General features: G+C 37.3%; 1 protein-coding gene and 1 pseudogene across 1 annotated transcript in view; one reads left to right on the forward strand and one right to left on the reverse strand.

The window, feature by feature from the left end:
* Positions 1–2402: 2402 nt before the first annotated feature.
* Positions 2403–19914, reverse strand: part of LOC114683972 (zinc finger protein 420-like) — a 593185-nt gene continuing 575673 nt past the window's right edge. Inside the window, exons 7-9 of the mRNA XM_037202605.1 lie at positions 9169–9277; positions 6357–6483; positions 2403–5279 (exon numbers count right to left, since the gene is read on the reverse strand). Coding sequence (XP_037058500.1) covers positions 3226–5279; positions 6357–6483; positions 9169–9198 — 2211 coding nt within the window. The 5' untranslated portion in view covers positions 9199–9277 and the 3' untranslated portion in view covers positions 2403–3225. The remainder of the gene's footprint in view (positions 5280–6356; positions 6484–9168; positions 9278–19914) is intronic.
* Positions 13899–15044, forward strand: LOC114683981 (annotated as a pseudogene).

Genomic DNA, 19914 nt, shown 5'->3' on the forward strand with positions numbered 1-19914 from the left:
TATAATACAGTCACTCAGGCTTCCCAATGGTCACAGTGCCATGTTGGAGCTTTTACCCACATGGGTTATCTTGCAAGAACTCAAAGCCCTCCAGTCTGCAGCTTTCAGGTGCTGGTTATGTCTTTCTGTATGCTGTGAATGTGTGTTGCTCTGATTTGGTTGATAAACAAAACACCGATTGGCCAGTAGCCAGGCAGGAAGTATAGTATAGGCTGGATAAGCAGAGAGAGAATTCTGGGAACAGGAAAGCTGAGTCAGGAGTTGCCAGCCAGACACAGAGGAAGATGTCAAGGCAGAACTGAGGAAAGTTACCAAGCCACGTGGCTAAACATAAATAAGAATTACGGGTTAATTAATGTGTAAGAGCTAGTCAATAGTTAGCCTGAGTTAATGGCCGAGCAGTTTTCATTAATATAAGCCTCTATGTGTTTACTTGGGTCCAAGCAGACACAGATCTGTGGGTGCCTGGCAGGACCAGGAAAATATCAGCTATGATGAGGGTTGCCAGGCTCTGGTGGAGCAGAATGACTTACAAGGAATGACCTATGGAATTCCACCACCACCCCGAGCTAGTTTGGCTGCCTCAGAACTTTTTTTTTTAGTTGCTTGATTTTTGTTTAAATGTTTGTCTTTTCCTCAGAGTGGAAATAATTCAATGTTAAAGGTCTTTTATGGGAAATATATTTTTGGTTTTCCCTAATAGTAGAACTCTTTATCAATGGTCCATTCAGAGGAGAAAAAATTCAAAGAAGCACAAATTATAGTACAGAGACAATTGCAATCGGGGTATACAGCACTAAGTCAATGGTGTTTGAATTTCTAGAGGTATTATTCATATATTACATGAAGGATGTTATCTTTTCCTGATCATCTAATTTATGTTTAAGTAAGTGCTTAACTTCCATGGTAAGAGAAAAATTTAAAATTTTGGTGTCATATTACTAGGAATACTCTTATCTGAGATTTGTCTCTGTTCTTTAAGTTGCTTTCTGAAAGTTCTCAGTTAAATTCTACAAAATAGTTACATCAAAAACAGAGCAGGCTATTAATTTATCAAATAATAAAGTTGCTAAAGAGGTAACTCAAAATAATCCATTACTGACAAATAGCCTATGAAGAATCATTGTGCTCCTAGACAAAATGAAGGTGAATTATTTGTTTCACAGTGATAACTGATGGGTACATTAACAAATTATTTGTTTTCTATATATAATTACATAAAATTTTTCCTCTTAAGATTTTTAATGATACCTCATGCTTATTGCCTAAAATTATATCTAAAAATCTTGTAGATTTAGGATTTTTAATTCTTAAAGGTATTGATTTTAGTGCTCTATAGATGACTCTTTAAAGGAGCAAGAAACATATATTCTATATTCAAATTCGTTATGTTCTTCCAAGAATGTACCCATTCTAAGTGATATAGTGTAAAATGATAAGCCATATTTTCTTGAATTGAATATAACTTTCTTCTTGTATTAAAAGCTATGAAAAATTTATGTAATTGCATGGTTTCATTCACTGTAACATACTCTCTTGTCTTAGGTTGAAAATTTATGAGTTTTCCTATTTCTAACATCAATATAATGCTTTGGAGTGAGGCTGTATATTTACGCATTCTCAGTACTTCAATCTTCAAGCATGTTTTTGGGGATTTCTAAGCTAACATAAACATGGACACTGTGTCCAATTCATAGTTAATCTAAGATTAACAGTTTCATGATATATACAAATGGATGGACCCATGTCATTAAGCTGAAAATGAGTCCTTTGTAACTCCTAATTGAATGTTTCAATATGAATTTTTAAGGATATCTACAATATTAGCATTGTTTAAATGATATAACAAAAAGAACTGAAATTAAATACATTTCATGTGGTTTGTAGGATGGAATTTTAAGGTACAGTAGAACAGAACACAATTATGTGTATTATGGTCTCATGGGGAGCCTTGTTCCGAGGGTCAAGGTTGGAATTTGGCTGAACTATTTGGAACTTCAGAGCCATGTAGGGACACAACCTGGTTTGGATGCTGTCTCTCCCTGATACAGTTTGTAACTGTATTTTCATTCCTCTTGTAGTCTTCTACCTCAGTCCTCCTGAAATTCAAGGAAGAGATCATCCTTCTTTCTTAGGCTCCCAAAGTCTCTACATTTTGTGTGAAACACTTTTAAAAAGTAAACCAAGTAATATTATGGCTGTAAGCCTGAGGCAGTGAGCACAATCAGTCTTACCTACTTCACTGGCTCAAATGTTTTCTCTCTAATATCTATTTTCTATTGTACATGAAGTTTGGAGGAACAGTTAAGCACATGACTTATGAGACAGTTTTCCTGGGGAGATGCAACATACATATGCATCTACTCACCACAACAGGGAACTAAAAGAAAACCAAGTCAAACTTGTTGAATCAATGAGATTTACTGCAGTTACTTCGAGGAATACAGGGAAGCAGTTGCTTACTGGAGCACAGGGGACTCAAACACAGTTATCATGAAGCTCCAAACGAGCATGGGATACAGCATATGAATATAGGACAACTGGAGCACACTGAACACCTGCAGGCATATCTACAAGTAAAAGAGCATCATATCTTGGTAGATCATTTTGTCAAACCCTCTTAAAGCAAGGGTTTCTTGAGTTTCTTGAGTTAAGCATACTGAATCCTGTCAGTTTCAGAGATTTCTTGAAGCTATTTGGAGATGTATATTTCCTGCTTAAGTCAGCTCCCTTCCAAGAGGGATCGCTTCAGTCTCCAGTAAACTGCTACATAACAGTACATTCTACAGGTTTCTGTATTTTATATTCATATTGAAGTATTGAACGTTTCACAGTTTAAAAAGAAAACATTTTCAGAATTTCCCTCAGCATAAACTCTTGATGTATTCTAAGATTTGAAAGTTATTTAAAAGCTTTCACATTTCTCATGGTCACAATTATTCTGTAGTGTGAAGCCTTAAGTATTACTAAGGCAGAATATGAATGAATATGCCACATCATTTCCTATGGAAACTTTTCCCTATGACTTTTCAGAGGTTTTCCATAGACGTGAGAGGCAGTAAAGGCTTTCCCTCATATATTACACTGTAAAGACTCTCTCTTGTATGAATTCTTTGATATGTTCTCAGGGTGATTTTGTGGGCAAAGATTTCTTGCATTGACTATGTTTGTAATGTTGCTCTTCTATATGAATACTCTAATGTCTCCTAAGAGATGAGTACATTTTTAGGATTTCTCTCCCGTATGAATTCTCTGATGAGTTATAAGAGTGCTTTTCTGGGTAAAGGATTTGTCACATTCACTACATTTATAAGGTTTGTCTCCTGCATGAATTTTCTGATGTCTTCTAAGATCTGAGCAAGTGATAAAGGATTTGTCACATTCACTACATTTATAAGGTTTGTCTCCTGTATGAATTCTCTGATGTCTTCTAAGAATTGAGGAAGTGATAAAGGATTTGTCACATTTACTACATTTGAAAGGTTTCTCTCCTGTATGAATTCTCTGATGAGTTCTAAGATCTGAGCAAGTGATAAAGGTTTTGTCACATTCACTACATTTGTAAGGTTTCTCTCCTGTGTGAATTCTCTGATGTCTTCTAAGAACTGAGCAGCTGATAAAAGATTTGTCGCATTCACTACATTTGAAAGGTTTGTCTCCAGTATGACGTCTCTGATATCTTCTACGAACTGAGCAACTGATAAAGGATTTGTCACATTCACTACATTTGTAAGGTTTTTCTCGTATATGGATTCTCAGATGACTTCTGAGATGGCCTTTCTGTGTAAAGGATTTGTCGCATTCACTACATTTATAAGGTTTCTCTCTGGTATGAATTCGCTGATGTCTTCTAAGATCTGAGCAAGTGATAAAGGATTTGTCACATTCACTACATTTGTAAGGTGCCTCTCCTGTATGAATTCTCTGGTGTCTTCTAAGAACTGAGCAACTGATAAAAGATTTGTTGCATTCACCGCATTTGAAACGTTTGTCTACAGTATTACTTCTTTTACATCTTCTAAAAACTGAGCAATTGATAACAGACTTGTCACATTTACTACATTTGTAAGGTTTTTCTCGTCTATGAGTTCTCTGATGACTTCTGAGATGGCTTTGCTGTGTAAAGCATTTGTCACACTCACTACATTTGTAAGGTTTCTCTCTGGTATGAATTCTCTGATGTCTTCTAAGATCTGAGCAACTGATAAACGATTTGTCACATTCAATACATTTGTAAGGTGTCTCTCCTGTATGAATTCTCTGATGTCTTCTTAGAACTGAGCAAGTGATAAAGGATTTGTCACATTCACTACATTTGTAAGGTTTCTCTCCTGTATGAATCCTCTGATGAGTTCTAAGATCTGAGCAACTGATAAAGGATTTGTCACAATCACTACATTTGTAAGGTTTCACTCCTGTATGAATTCTCTGATGTCTTTTAAGAACTGAGCAATTCATAAAGGATTTGTCGCATTCACCACATTTGTAAGGATTATCTCTATTTCTCTGATGAGTTCTAATATGTACGCCAACGATAGAGGATTTGTTAAATTCACTACAATTGTGAGGTTTCTCTCCTGCATGAAATCTCTGATGTTTTCTAAGATCTGAAGAACTGACAAAGGATTTGTCACATTCACTATGTTTGGAAGTATGCTCAATAGAATGCGCCCTGGAATGTCTTTTAAATTCTGGCGTATGGTAAGAGCACTTAGGACCCTCTGTACATTTGTTGGTTTTTTCTCCATAATGGAACTTGCAATGAACTTTGTTTTTCTGTTTAGTATTTTCTCTATGATGACTACTAAGCCTTGAGTCTATCTTGAAGCATTTTCCATACTTTTGGCTTAGGTGTGGTTTCTTTCCACTATTGGTTCTTCCCAGCATGAGTTTATGTTTAGAGTCAGAAGATTTATCATGCTCTGTATTTTTGCTTTCTATCTTTCCTGCCTGGACACTTTGATTTTGACTAATGATGAAACACAAATTTAAACAGTTTAAACAGCCTACACCTTTGCAAGGTTCTTCTCCAGGGTTTCCATTTTTATGTCTGTTTACATTTAATGATTCAACAGAGGAATCTCCGTGGTTACCAAATATGTACTTGTTGAAGATTCCTGTGCTATCGCTAGTATTACAAGGTGTATACTGGGAGGATTCATGAACAATTTTGCCAGACTCATTACAAGGCTTCGCTTGGGTACACACATGCTGATGAACAGTATGCTTTGATCTTTCATCCAAGACCTTCTCATATTTATAACATATGCAGTGGTTCCCTGGAAAATTAGCACAATTAGGGAAAACATGGATTAATGCATGAATAAGAGATTTCATAACTGATTTGCCTTAAATTTTCTATAACATAAAAATTAGCAATTCTGAAACATAAGAGCTCTCGCCAGAGGTCTTTTCTGTCCTATTAAAGGATGCTCAGAAAAACCTCCACTCTGATCTATTATCAAACCACAAGGACCAACAGTGGCCTTCACATTCTTATCTAAACTGTGTACTTTGCAGAAGATAGGAAAAGTAGGTTAAGGAATAATTAGGAGCTCCCTGAAGCAACATACGAATACTGTTTGTTTATTTTCTTGTACAGGTTTTTGAGACTGAGTCACACTGGGCAGCTTTGCTCAGCTAGGAACTCAAACTCATTATTTAACCCAGGTTATAATGGAACTCAACATACCCTCTTCCTTCAGCATCCCTACTTCTAGGATTAAAATCATTCAAATAAACCAAAAAAACAAAACAAAACAAAACAAAACAAAACAAAACAAAACAAAACAAAAAAACAAAAAACTATACTCACTAGCCACAGCTTTTTTTTTAAAATTTATTTAAACCTTCTAAACTTGAAAAATCAGAAATAGATCAATAGTTTAATTCAATAGTAAAGTCAAACATTCCAATTATTGTGTGTACTGCAATATATTTCCATGATGTGGATATTCAATTTACTTTGCACTTTGAAATTTTCTTTAAAAACTAGAGAGGGGGGCTGGAGAGATCACATAGAATATAGTGTTGTTTATGCTTCTAGGAAAAATAAATGTAAGGTAAGCACCATGAAAAAGTTATATGGATAACCAGAATTTCCTTATTTCTGGGAGTGTCCAGACAGTTCAGACAGATTACACATAAACAAAAAAGTAGGTAAATAAAAAGGATGCATCAGGAATTCTAGAGAAGAACATTTTTTTTTTTTATTTTACAACACCATTCAGTTCAACATAATAGCCACAGATTCCCCTGTTCTCCCCCTCTCGCCCCCCTCCCCCTCCCCGCAGCCCACCCCCCATTCCCACCTCCTCCAGATCAAGGTCTCCCCCGAGGACTGGGAACATTCTTACCTACAAAGACTAGATTGTTGTAATTCTCCAACATTACATCTATGTACAATGCCCTCTGAGCACAATCTAGGCATTCCCATTCTTCCTTCGAGAGGTCCACAGTCACATCCCTGAATGATAACAGATTCTGCAAAGAGAAATTAAATATATACCATGTGCTGTTGGACAAAAATGCATTCGTAGGTAATAGAGCCTAAAGAATTAGAGACACTTCTGTGACATAGATGAGGCATGGAATTTGTGCAAAGTTTTCTAGCAGGGCTGCAGAAATGTGTTAGATGTTAATCACTGCTGCTCTTCCATAGACAATGTAGTGAATGACTTACTATATTGCTAACATTCTCAAGGTCTCGATCCTTCATGAATTTTCTGACATTTTCTAAGATGTAAAATATTTGCCATAATCACTGCAATTGAATATGGTTCCTGGGGTTTAGATAATGAAATGATTTTACAGTCATTGAAAATGCATCTTTGTAGCACTGTACAACAGATTTTAACTCCAATTCCATGGGAACCCGTTTCCTTCTGAACACTACAGTCAGGAGGCTTATATAGCATACAGTCATATGTTTAGGTAAGTATACCCACATACATAAAATAACACTGACATTTAATTATAATAAAAAATACTTGCTAAAATAGTCATTGTCTGTATTGTACTTTCTATCTCTATGAAAGGAAGATGACCCTATTATGTCATAATAGGCTCATAGTTAGCAAACTTTTAGGGAATAAAAACTCTTGTGAGGTCTACATGCAGAAACTTATCTTTGTGAGGTATGTGTTAATATCAAGTAGAATCCCTGGGTCAATCCCAGATGGTCAAGTTTTAATGAGCAAAACTGAACTGTGCTTCCAAATTCTACAAATGTCAGACCTTGCTAAACTATGGACACTGGATTGATCCTATCTGTAGCTGGGCCACACCATACTATATTCTAACATGTTCAATTGAGATCCTGATACCTGGATGCAGTTCTGCACCCTTTCTAAAACAAAGATAAAGAGTATGGAATGCAGAGTTCATGTATGAATTAAAATCAGTGTTTTCTTTGAATAGTGAGTGGAACATCTGCACATACAACAAAGGTATGAAACAACAGTTTTAAATGCTTTGTGCAGTTATTTTATGAAATTATTTTCACAACCATTATTAAGTAAATAGAAAAATCAGCAATAGACAGAATTAATATTTTGTAAATTTTTCTACAAGTTAACTCAACAGTAGAGATAACAATTTCATGAATACCATATGGTGTTTCACTACAGAATAGATAAGAAATATATGTGAAATTAAATGGTATATGAGAAAATGCATTCAGATGAAGCAGAAACATTTTCTCTGAAACAAATATATTACAATTTCTGAGAATTGTACTAATTCTTCATTAATTTTGAATACATTATTACTCATGAGATTGAGTCAATTGAAAAAAATCTTTTCATTTCAACTCCATTCTTTTCTTCAGTATTTCAGCTCAGTCATTTAACAGGATTTTAGGTTATATAGTTAAGTGTTATTTATAATTCTTCCTTCATTTCTCAAAAAAAAAAATAGAAGATGCAAGGTTCTACACTATCTGTGTCTCAAATATACAACAGGATTATAAACCTTAGTATTAGAGAAATGGCTCAGAGGTAAAAGCACTTGCTCTTCCTGCAGAGAAATCTAATTTAACTTTCTCTACACATATAGCTGCTCATTACATTGTCTGACTCCAGTACCAACACTTTGATAACAAGCTCATGGATCAATATTCATAATGCATCATGCTGTGTGCATAAAATCATGCAGAAGCACACTCATATACTTTAATAAAATGTAATTGTAAAAAGAGAAATGGAAACCTGCACATCACCACAACTCTTCAGAATCTCTCCCTATGTAATTATAGCTTCAGGGAGAGGAAAACAGGGTAGAGGGAGCCTTATACCTCCAAAATGAGAGTAAAGTGATTAATTGGGACATTTGTTTATGCTTCAAAATTATGCACAGCACCAATTCAATTCTCTCCAAAAATGTTCCACATGCTGTAATATAAATTGGAGACATTGGTGCTTATGCCCTTCTGAAAAATAAATCAAAAGAGAAAGAGAAAATAATCATTGGTTTATTGACAACTTACAACTGAGAAAAATGGTATGATTAGGAGTTCACTGATGAATAGATATCCACTGGCGACACTCCCATCATTACTGTGTAATATTAAATGCCACAGATACTACAATCTGCATTTGCTCACACACATATCGGTTTTATGGCCAAAGCAAGACACTTATTCAGTCTAACATCTGTACTCAATATTTACTATTGGGATTCAAGACATGAATCTCTTCTAATTTTCCTTAAATTGCTCCATGATGTCACTGAAAAAGCTTATACATTTGCATGTCCACATTCATAGGCCTGCTTCTGGAAACCCAACCATCACAAAAACACAATCTATGTGGAACATGAGAACTTCCTTCCACGCTAATATAAAAGGACACAAGTCCATTTTATGTAGATACTGGCCATCAATATATTTCTTTGGGGACCATTTGCAATAGATTCTCTTAAAGAATTACAGGCCTTAAGTCTATGGAAATTTATGCCCTTGAAGTAAAACATGGAATGAAAATATAATTAGAAAGGCTATGCTAAGTAGGTGATAGATCTATTGACTTACTCTTGACTATCAGAGAGGAAAAAGAAGATAAATCATAGAAAATAAACACTTCAGATAATATTACCAGAGGCAGAGAATTAAAATCTTGAATAGCTTCAGAAGAAAACCAAATTTCAAAGAAATGAGAACATAACACTGACCTCAGAAGAATCTACTAGAGAAGCATTCATTCTTCTTGTTGCTCTTCTCCGAGTTTCTATGTCTGGAATTCTTGTTGAAATTTCACATCAACGTGTAAAAACTACAAAGCTAAAAAATACAATTCTATTATGAGCAATACCAAACTGCATAAAAAGAACCCAAATACAAAATAATACTAGAAAGTCTTTCAACATTCCTAGACATGTGAGTACAGGAGGATGTATTTAGAGTTGAGAAAGAAAATGATTATGAACCTAATCTTTGCATCCAGAAACATTGGCTCCTAAACTGCATGGAGAAGGAAAGACACATAAAGTAGTTTCTGAAGTAACGAAGATCATCCACTCAAGAAGCATTGCAGATCATAATTAGAGGCAAAGTATTGAAGACTACTGGGGTCTAACCTCTAACAGTCTTTTCCCCAGCGTTCCTGAAGCGAGGCTACCAGTGACTGGAATTAATCTGAGGGAATGAATCTAAGTACACTAAGCTCTTTAGTCCATTCATTTTATTCTTGAAAGACAAAATTCTATCTACACAGCTTCAATTCTGTTCTCATACTTAGCTCCTCTCTGTCCCTTCTCCTGTCCTCATAGTTCTAACTAAGTTCTTTCCATCTTATTCTCATCTTCGTTCCTTTCCTTCCTCTCTCCATCAACCATCTCCATATCCCTACAATCACCAATCCTCTGCCACTCTCTGGTCTGGCAGGGCAAATGTACTTGGTCGCTAGGTAACCTGTGTCATAGCTTGAATGCACCTGATATGTAAAGACCCTTTTTGTTCTTGGTATATTATTGTTCCAGGGGAAGTCTAGAGGTGCCACTTGGGCTGTGAGAAAAGTGAGGGTCTGAGATTAATTTGCACAAGAAAGCTATGTACCTAATGTCAACCAACACTATGGGGTGTCTCTGTATGGATATTTACCTTAATTCCGGAGACTAGCAGGTGGTCAGGAATACTTATACTGTCTGCTATTTGTCCTTGGATGTTTGATAGGTATCTCTTATAAAGTGCTTTTGTCCAGAGCTGGCCCTGGCCTTGGATGGTTGCTAAAAGGGGTAATTGCAGAAGGCAGACATCTTATTCTAATGCTAAAAATCCAGGAAGCAGGAAGCCTTGCACAGGTGACTGTTATTCAAATACCTTAATTGTATATGCCCAAAGATTGATCACTCCACACTGTTTAAAAATTCTTAGGAAAAAGAATCAATTGGGGAAGCTATAATAACACACATGAAATTCATACCAGAAAACAGCTGATATATTCAAAAGCCAAAATAACACCAATACTCTGTGAGCCCATGGCTTCCTCTGGAAAAATTCTTTACTCTTCCATGTCATAACTTTGCCATAGTCAGCTGTATTCCTACTACATTTTCTGCGGCTCATAGCAGCAAAGTATATATAGAAAAAAACGGAGTGAAATTGGCCAGGATAATACAGCGAATAAAGCATTTTACATAAAAAATAAATGGATAGAGGAGAGCTAGGGAGTATTATTTCCAACCAGCAAACTACCCTTAGTAACAGGAGGGAAGAAAAATTAATACTAGTAATTTTATCAACAAGAATATTAAAAAAAAGCAATACACATAATGAAAGCCCTGTGAGAGAATCCCATTAGAAACTGAAATGTCATACGACAAACTTGAACAGATTTTGTGATAAACCCTTAAAAAAAAAAAAGGAAGAAATGGAACACGAACCACACAGTAAACATCAGGTGTGTCACACTGAGACCAAGAATACAAGTGCAGAGAAAAGATAACCAGAATTAGCAGGAAAACCACAAGAAGCAGCAGCATACATTCCCCAGTCTTATTGAATCCAAGGTCATAAGAGTGAGCTACAGAAGTCTGAATAACAGAAACAAATTAAGGAGAAATAGGTAGGAAAGAAAGGTACCAAACTGTATTTAATGATGATGTGATTATACACAAAACTCCCTACAGTCTCCATGGGAAAGGTTTAGATTGGATAAGTGATTTATGTATTATTGAGAGGTGCAAAACTAACAAAAGAAAATCACTACCTTTCCTATGTACTAATAATGACAATTTGAAAATAAATTTAGAATTTTAAGCCATTCAGGTAGCTTTCAAAACATAATAGTAATAATGCTATGTAATCATGAATTCACTTATATGAAGAAATTTTTAAGGCACTCAGGAAAAAAAATAAACACAAAATAATAGTTCACAAAGAAATGGACTTTCATGCACACTGACTGATAAATGGAATGGGGTAAATGAATTTGTTGCAACTCTGTGGGTTTGGTCCCAGGATCTGGCACCAAAATGTGAGTTTTGCAACTCTGGGGAAAGATGTCCTATCTACCTTGGATTCGGGCAACACCTTGAGCTGCTCAGGACAGCTCTGGTAGCTGGTGCTACAGAGAGGCAGCCCAACCCTAGAGGGTGAGATATCCTGGAAACCTCAAGTTGCTCAAGACAGCTCTGCCCTGGAGGTATCCCAGATACCTGGAGCTGCTTAGGACAGCTCTGACAGCTGGAGCGGCCAAGAAGTAGCCCAACCCTGGAGGGTAAGTTTTCCTGACTGCTTGGGAAAGTCAGGCCTGGAAATGCATCAGCAGGCAAGGGTATCCTGATGGTTCGGGAAAGTCAGGCCTGGAGCTGCCAGGAGCTCTGCAGGCAAGGGTATCCTAACTGTGCGGGAAAAGTCAGGCTATATACCTGGTGTGATGGTGTATGGTCTCTTCGAAGGATATAGCAATCCTGCTCCTCTCCTGGAGAGCCACTACAGCTGAGCTTTGCTCAGCCCCCACTTAAGGGGGCTTTCTATCAGAGCTCTGCTTCTCCAGCCTAAGAAACTGCAGAAATGTAGCAATCTCTATGGTGGTGTTCTATTTGTACTGAAATGTGATTTTAATTGTATATTAATAAATGAAGTTGCCTGGGGGTCAGAGCTATTAGAGCCATAGCAAGAGCGTGGCAGTGGTGGCGCACGCCTTTAATCCCAGCACTTGGTAGAAGAGCTAGGTAGATCTCTATGTGTTCAGGGATACAGCCAGCATTGGAGACACACGCCTTTAGGACCTGGAGGGCTGTCATAAAGGCAGTGACGAGGCATTCACGTGTTTGGGTTTACAACCAATGAGAAGGCAGAACAGAAAGACCATGTAAAGACATACACACAGGAAGTAGTTCTCTTTCGGAGAAGTAGGTGCACCACAGGAGGAAGGGTAAGATTTTAGCTCTGAGCTCTGACCTTTTGGCTTTCTCTTTTACATTGGTTCTGTGTTTCTTATTTAATAAGACAGTTGGTTACATCTACAAATCTCCTCTGGATCCAGAGAAAAGTGTTACTTTTTCAGCTCTCTCTTGCTCTGTCCACTAAAGGATGTCTCAGCAAGGTTCTTCTCTGAGTCAATGAATGAAACTCTTCACACCCAAAACTCTTTTGAGAAAGAGATTTGGGAAGGAGGAGTCCAGGAGAGTAGCTGCCTCTAGCAAGGTGTAGAGAACAGCTCACAAATGACCAGGCAGACAAGTTTATATAGGATGTCTTGGGGGTGGAGTCAACCAGTGATTTTTTTTTCTCTGTCCAGGGATTGGTCAGTTTTGTGGGCTAGGGACAGAGATGGTCCTGATTTCAGGGCCAAACTGTGTTTCTTTCACTGGCCTTTCTTGACTTTCTGACACTGCCTCTAAGGTCAGATCACATTTCTTTCACTGACTCTGATTCTAGAGACCAAGAGTGTTATTTTGGCACTAGTTTCAGAGTCAGGGTATATTTCCTTGGTTCTGGGTTTGGGGATAAAGTGTTCATTTCTCTGGTTCAGGTCCCAAACCCAGGCCGTGCTTCTTTCTCTGGTCCTGGGCCCCAGGCCCAGGATTCTACTGTCCTGCTCTGTGATTGGTTGGTTTCACAAGTCAGTTGTCCAGGGGCAGAGATGGCTCTGATTTGAGCCAAACTATGTTTCTTTCACTGGCCTTATCTGAGCCATCTTTCCCTAGTTCTTGGCTCCAGGGTCAGGGTGGGTTTCTTTATCCAGCCCCTTTTCCCTACAAATGGTGCATGTAGTTATATTTCTAACAGCAATCAGCAGAATTGATGCAATCCCATAAGGCAAATACTGAAATTTTCTTCATGTGTATGGAAATGGTCACAGGAAAATCACAAATATAAAAATTAACTTTAAGAATACTCTAGTGGTATCACAGGGCCTGACCCCATATCATGATACAGAGGCACAAGGACAAAGACAGAATGTTCCTACCATGAAGTATGTAGAAAATTGAATAGAACAGTGATATAATATAAGCCAAATATATCAAAGACAAGCCCAAGAAAAGAGAGTCTTTTGAAAATTCTCTGCTTGGAAAAAAGATCATCTATGTGCAGACAACTGATATTAGAGCCATATCTCTCACCATATATAACAATCAACACAAACTAGTTCAAGGACCTTCCTGACAAACTTTAAATACTAAAAGAGATAGAGGAAAACCTGATTTAAATACTTAATGATTCAGATATATTCAAACAGTGAATGAATGATTCCAGGAATACAAAAATTAACCAGGAAAAATGACAAAGGGATTTCACGGAGTACAAAGCTCCAAATGCCTGAAAACTACATGAAGCATGCACAGTAGCTAAGGAAGTTCAGTAAATATTTAGTTTTTCTTCACACAAGGGGCTAACACTACAAAAAGAGCTGCTTATTGTAAATTTATGAAGTCTAAACTGTCTACACAGAGAACCCTGGGATAGGAACAAGAGCTCTAAATGAGTTAAGAATAGAGAAAATAGACAGAAAGATGGCAGAGGTTGAGTCCAAGTCAGTGTTTTTCGTGTGTCTTGATAACATTTGCCGGTCACCCATTGCGGAAGCAGTTTTCAGAAAATTGGTAACTGATGAAAATGTTTCAGATAATTGGGCCATTGACAGCGCATCTCTGTTTCTGACTGGAACGTGGGCCGGCCCCCAGACCCAAGAGCTGTCAGCTGCCTAAGAAATCATGGCATTAGCACAGCCCATAAGGCAAGACAGATTACAAAAGAAGACTTCGCCACATTTGATTATATACTGTGTATGGATGAAAGCAATCTGAGAGATTTGAATAGAAAAAGTAATCAAGTTAAAAACTGCAAAGCTAAAATTGAGTTACTTGGGAGCTATGATCCACAGAAACAACTCATTATTGAAGATCCCTATTATGGCAACGATTCTGACTGCGAAGTGGTGTACCAGCAATGCCTCGGGTGCTGCAAAGGCCTTCCTGGAGAAGAATCACTAGATGATCCTGCCCACCACCATTGAGCAACTCACTCACCAGAGCCATGCCCAAGGGTGGTGGCAGTCCTTAGCCCCATACCCCACCTGTCTTTTCAGCTGATTTACTACTGTATATCTTTAAAATAACTGTAGGTGGAAATTAGGTATATGTTCAGAAGGATAAAAATATTTGAGTAAGAAAATTTGAGGTGTGGCTAAGCATTCTTAGACTAATTGAACCTCTCACCTTGTTCTAATTATAAAATAGTGGAACAAGCAAATATGGAACAAAATAGAATCCAATAAAGTAAGAATGACCTACAAGGTCCAGATCAGCCTCTGAGTCCAGCCAGCCTGAGTAGTCTGATCTAACAGTGTGTGTGAATGGGCAGCTCCCAGTGGTACCATTTGCTTGCCTTATACCTCTGTCCTAGACTCTTGTGACAAGAACTCCATCCATATCAGCCTTCAATTTAACATTAGAAGAGTTTAAACTCAGACACTGAGGGCATTTAAATATTTGAAAGAGGAGAAGCTGGATGTGATAATGTAGGCCTGAAATTCCAGCAGGCCATCTTGGGCTATACAGTGGAGATGGGAACAACAGATTGATAAAATGAGCGTTTTTACTCTTCCTTGGTCTTTTCTGGTGTTTTTGAGCTTTGTTCCTATTTTGACTCTCTATGTTTGTAGTGTTCTTTCATCAGCATTTTAAAAAGTTAACAGGCAAACATAAATAATTTTAGTGCATTTTCAGAAAAGTGACCTCAAATTCATATCGCTATATGTCAAAAAAGAATGTGAGTTAAACTGGGAAGTTAACAAATACAATTGAAATAGAAATCTGGTGTCTGCCTCCTTTTTTATGGACAAATGAAAAAAAAAATAGCTAAAACATTGCCTCCATGTGACTTTTTATTTGGTCTGATGATAACTTTGTGTACTTATTCTCAATATTAGAAAGCAAAATGATGAAAAATATAAGCAAAAAAAAAAAATAGAGAAAATAATAGGCAATGGAGGACTGGCAGTGGTTGTGTCTCAGAAGGCTAGTTAAAAATACTGCCCTTGTGAATGAGGCTTATGGGAAGAAGAGCCCCCAAACCATGATACAACCTTAAGGGTAGAGATCATTAGAAATGAACAACCCAGAATTGTCTTAGTTACAGAAGAGTATAGTTTTTAATGACAGCATCTCAAAGCTCATAGCTCAGAAAAAAAAAAAAAAAAAATTGCTTCCATGGTGATACAGGGCAGAGGAAGACTGTTGGTTCTCTAGATTTAAAAAAAAAAAAAAATCATCTCTAATATGAACTTACAGTCACAACCCCAGATCAGTCACATCCTGATAAAAGGTTTGAGGTGTTCTAAGATTTTATATCATTGCACATCAGCATTTCTAGTTGGTAGAAAACACTTAAAATGTGATATGTGACCTTTTGGTCACATTTCATTTCATTCTACCTGGCAGATACAGTACATTACTTACCATATGTATCATGTGGTCTTGGAGAACAGGCACATTTTCTATCCACCAAATGTTTTTTTCTCAATATTATAAACTTGTCATCAGATCGAGTTATAGCCATTCCCATCAGTGTCTAAGAAGGCTTCACACTGTTTCCATAAGTAAAATGTATCACTCCTTTCAATGTGGAAATATTTTATAACTGCCTGCAAACATTTGTGTAAGAATAGTGACCACTGTGAATGCACTTATAGGTAGAATGTTACAATTCAGGCCTGGAGAGATGGCTCAGTGGTTAAGAGCACTGGTGGCTCTTACAAAGCAACCAGGTTCCTAGAACCCACATATTAGCTCATAGCTGTTCTGCAACTACAATTCTAGGGGATCCAACACTCTCATACACAGAAACACGCAGGAAAACACCAATGCAATAAAAATAAATAAATTTAAAATATAAATATTACAATTCAGGCCACATATGTTTTTATTTGGAATGCCTGTGTGCTTAAAGTTCTAGCTGATGGCTGTAAGGAAGAAAATGGGATAAAGAGAATCACTGCAGGGTATGTAATTAGAATAAATCACTCATTATGTCAGATCCTTTAAAATCCTACCTCATTTGGAGACTTCTTCCTTGGCATGCATAGAGCTGTGTCTTGATATTCTTTCAGGCAGGTCTCAAGTTCGTCATCAGTATTAATTATGACTAAGTGAGAACCCTTACAGAGATGTGGACACCTAGTGCCACACAATCAAGCTGGCTGGCATGGTACATCTGTCTACTGATATAGCTTGGGCCCATGTGAGCTACCTGGAAGGATTAGCAATAATCACCACCCTTGTGGTGTTCTACTGTATCTCCTCTGTAACTATTATCTGCCCCTTTAACCTCAGGACATTAAATTATTTCTGGTATGTCTTGCTCACTAGTGAAATTTTTCTGCATATGAAATAATTCAGCAGACTTAATAAACTGAAGATATCCAGTCAGAGTAGATGTCATTCTGGAATGCTGGAATGTGGGGAGACTTTGGAAGCATGCAGGGGACAGAAGGATATAAAATACTGTGTTTAACATTATTCATGGCTCAGACTTTATAAATATAATGGTTGATCATGTGTGTGTCAGACTTGCCTAATAAAAATGTGTACTGTATCACAGCTTGGTAGTTGCTTTCCTTGGTTTCCATTATTGATAGTACAGTAATGATGTCCAATAAGTACATATTAAAAATGCTCCACACAGCCAGGCACTGGTGGTGTACACCTTTAATCCCAGGACAGGAGGCAGAGGCAGATGGGCTCTGAGTTTGAGGCTAACCTGGTCTACAAAGTGAGTTCCAGGACAGCCAAGGCTACACTGAGAAACTCTGTCTTGAAAAAACAAAACAAAAAACAATGTTCCACAATGCTAGGTATGAAAAAAAAAAAAAAAGACAAAAGACAAAAAACAGTCAAACAACTACTCTGAAAGCCTGCTGCTCTACAAGAGACTATGCTGGCCATGACAACCCTGTGCATGACCAGAGGACATGCTAGCCATGAGAACTACAGGTAGGCTACCTGCCTATGGTGTGTCCCCACTCAGTCCCCAACCCACCTACTTCCAATCACCCTACATCTCCCCTTCACATTATCCTGGTTGCCAACTACAATGGAATTCAAATGGCTGTACCAAATGCCACACTAGTCACAATGATTCCAGACCCCAACATGGGTAGAAAAACGACTGCTCCACCAGAAACGATACCAGCCATCAGAATTCCATCAGTCAACTTGAGTGGAAGACCCTTTACTCAACCTCAAGACACTTCAGCCAGAACGCCAGAGAGGAAACATAAAACAAAGAACACAGCACCCCTCTTCCGATGCAAACTCAGAAACCTGCACCTAGAACTATAATTACCCCAAAGCCAGATACCTAGATGCCAGTAGAACACAATCAACAACAGCCAAGGCAATGTGTCATCACCAGAGCCCAGCTATCCTACCATAACAAGCCCTGAATAATCCAGCAGTGATGAAGCACAAGAAAATGACCTAAAAACCAACCATGTGAATATGGTAGAGCCCCTTAAACAGAAAATGAATAAAACTCTTAAGAAAACTGAGGAAAAGATAAAAAAAAAAATGAAATCAATCACTTAAAGAAAAGAAAAAAGCAAACAGTTGAAGGAAAGAAATGAAACTGTTCAAGACCTGTAAATGAAAATAGAAGCATTGAAAACAAACAAACAAACAAAACCCCCACAAAGTGAGAGAATTATGGAAATGAAATATCTAGTAAATGAAGAGGAACTAGAGTCACAAGTAACAACAGAATATGAGATGGAAGAAAGAATCTCAGGCACTGAAGATATGATAGAAGATATAGATATATTCGTCATAGAAAATGCTAACTCTAAAACATTTCTGACACAAAACTTGCAGGAATTCTGGGACACTATGAAAAGACCAACCTGAAGAATAACAGGAATTGAAGAAGAATCCAAGCACAAAAGCTCAGAAACTATTTTCAACAGAATCAAAGAATAAAGTTTTCCTAACCTAAATAAGGACATGCCTATTAAGGGACAAGAAGTTTTCAGAACACTAAATAGATTTGAACAAAAAAAAAAAAAAAAAAGGCCGTCACCATATAATAATCAAAATACTAAGTATATGAAATGAAGAAAGACTACTAAACACTACAAGGGAAAAAGGCCAAGAAACATGTAAAGGCAGACCAATTAGAATTACACTTGACTTCTCAATGGAGACTCTAAAAGCTAGAAGGGCGGGCCTGCACAGATGTCCTGCAGACTGTAAGAGACCAGAGGTTCCAGGTCAGACTACTATACCCACTAAAACTTTCAATCACCGTCAATGAAGAACTCAAGATATTCCATAATAAAGTCAAATTTCAACAGTATCTATGCATAAATCCAGCCCCAAGGAGTTTACCTTCACCCAGAGAAACACAGGAAATAAATATCATACCAGCAACACCAAAAGGAGAGTACACAAACAGAGACAAAAACAGATGTACAACAACCAAATAAACAACAATATCTCTCAATATCAATACACTCAATTCCCCAATAAAAAAGACAGGAATTAATAAATGTTGGTCATTAATATCCCCTTATACAAATAGACTCAATTCCCAAATAAAGATCCATAGACTAAAAAAAATGGATGCAAAAACAGAATCCCTCTTTCTACTGCATACAAGAAACATACCTCACCATCAAAGATAAAAATTATCTCAGGGTAAAATGTATGAAAAAGATATTCCAAAGAAATGGACCTAAAAACAAGCTGCTGTAGCCATTCTAGTATCTTACAACATAGACTTCTTTTTTTTTTTTTTTTTTAAATGAGACAGGATTTTTCCATGTAACAGTCCTGGCTGTCATGGAACTCACTTTATAGACCAGGCTGGCCTTGAACTCAGAGATCTACCTGCCTCTGCCAACCGACTACTGGGATTAAAGGCCTGTGGCACCATGCCCAACTCTTTACATAATCGACTTCAAACCAAAATTCATCAAACAATACTGGGAAAGACACTTCATACTCAATAAAGAAAAAAATCCAAGATGATTTTTTCTTTTTGGTTTTTCACGACAGGGTTTCTCTGTATAATTTTGGTGCCTGTTATGGATCTCACTCTGTAGACCAGACTGGCCTCAAACTCACAGAGATCCGCCTGGCTATGCCTCCCTAGTGCTGGGATTAAAGGTGTGCACCACCACCGCCAGGCCCAAGATGATTTTTCAATTCTTAACATCTTTGCTCCAAACACAAAGACAACATTTGTAAAAGAAACACTACTAAATCTTAAACCACACACTGACTCAGACACATTGACCGAGGAGATTTCAACATCCCTCTCTCAAGTAAAGGACAGCTCCTCCAGATAAATTTAAACAGAGAAATACTGGGCTAATAGATGTTACAAACCAAATAAACCTAACAGATACCTACAGAACATTTCAACCAAACACAAAAGAATATACCTTCATCTCAGCGCCTCATGGAACATTATCT

Source organism: Peromyscus leucopus, chromosome 1 (genome assembly GCF_004664715.2).
Source record: "Peromyscus leucopus breed LL Stock chromosome 1, UCI_PerLeu_2.1, whole genome shotgun sequence".
Taxonomy (NCBI): Eukaryota; Metazoa; Chordata; class Mammalia; order Rodentia; family Cricetidae; genus Peromyscus; species Peromyscus leucopus.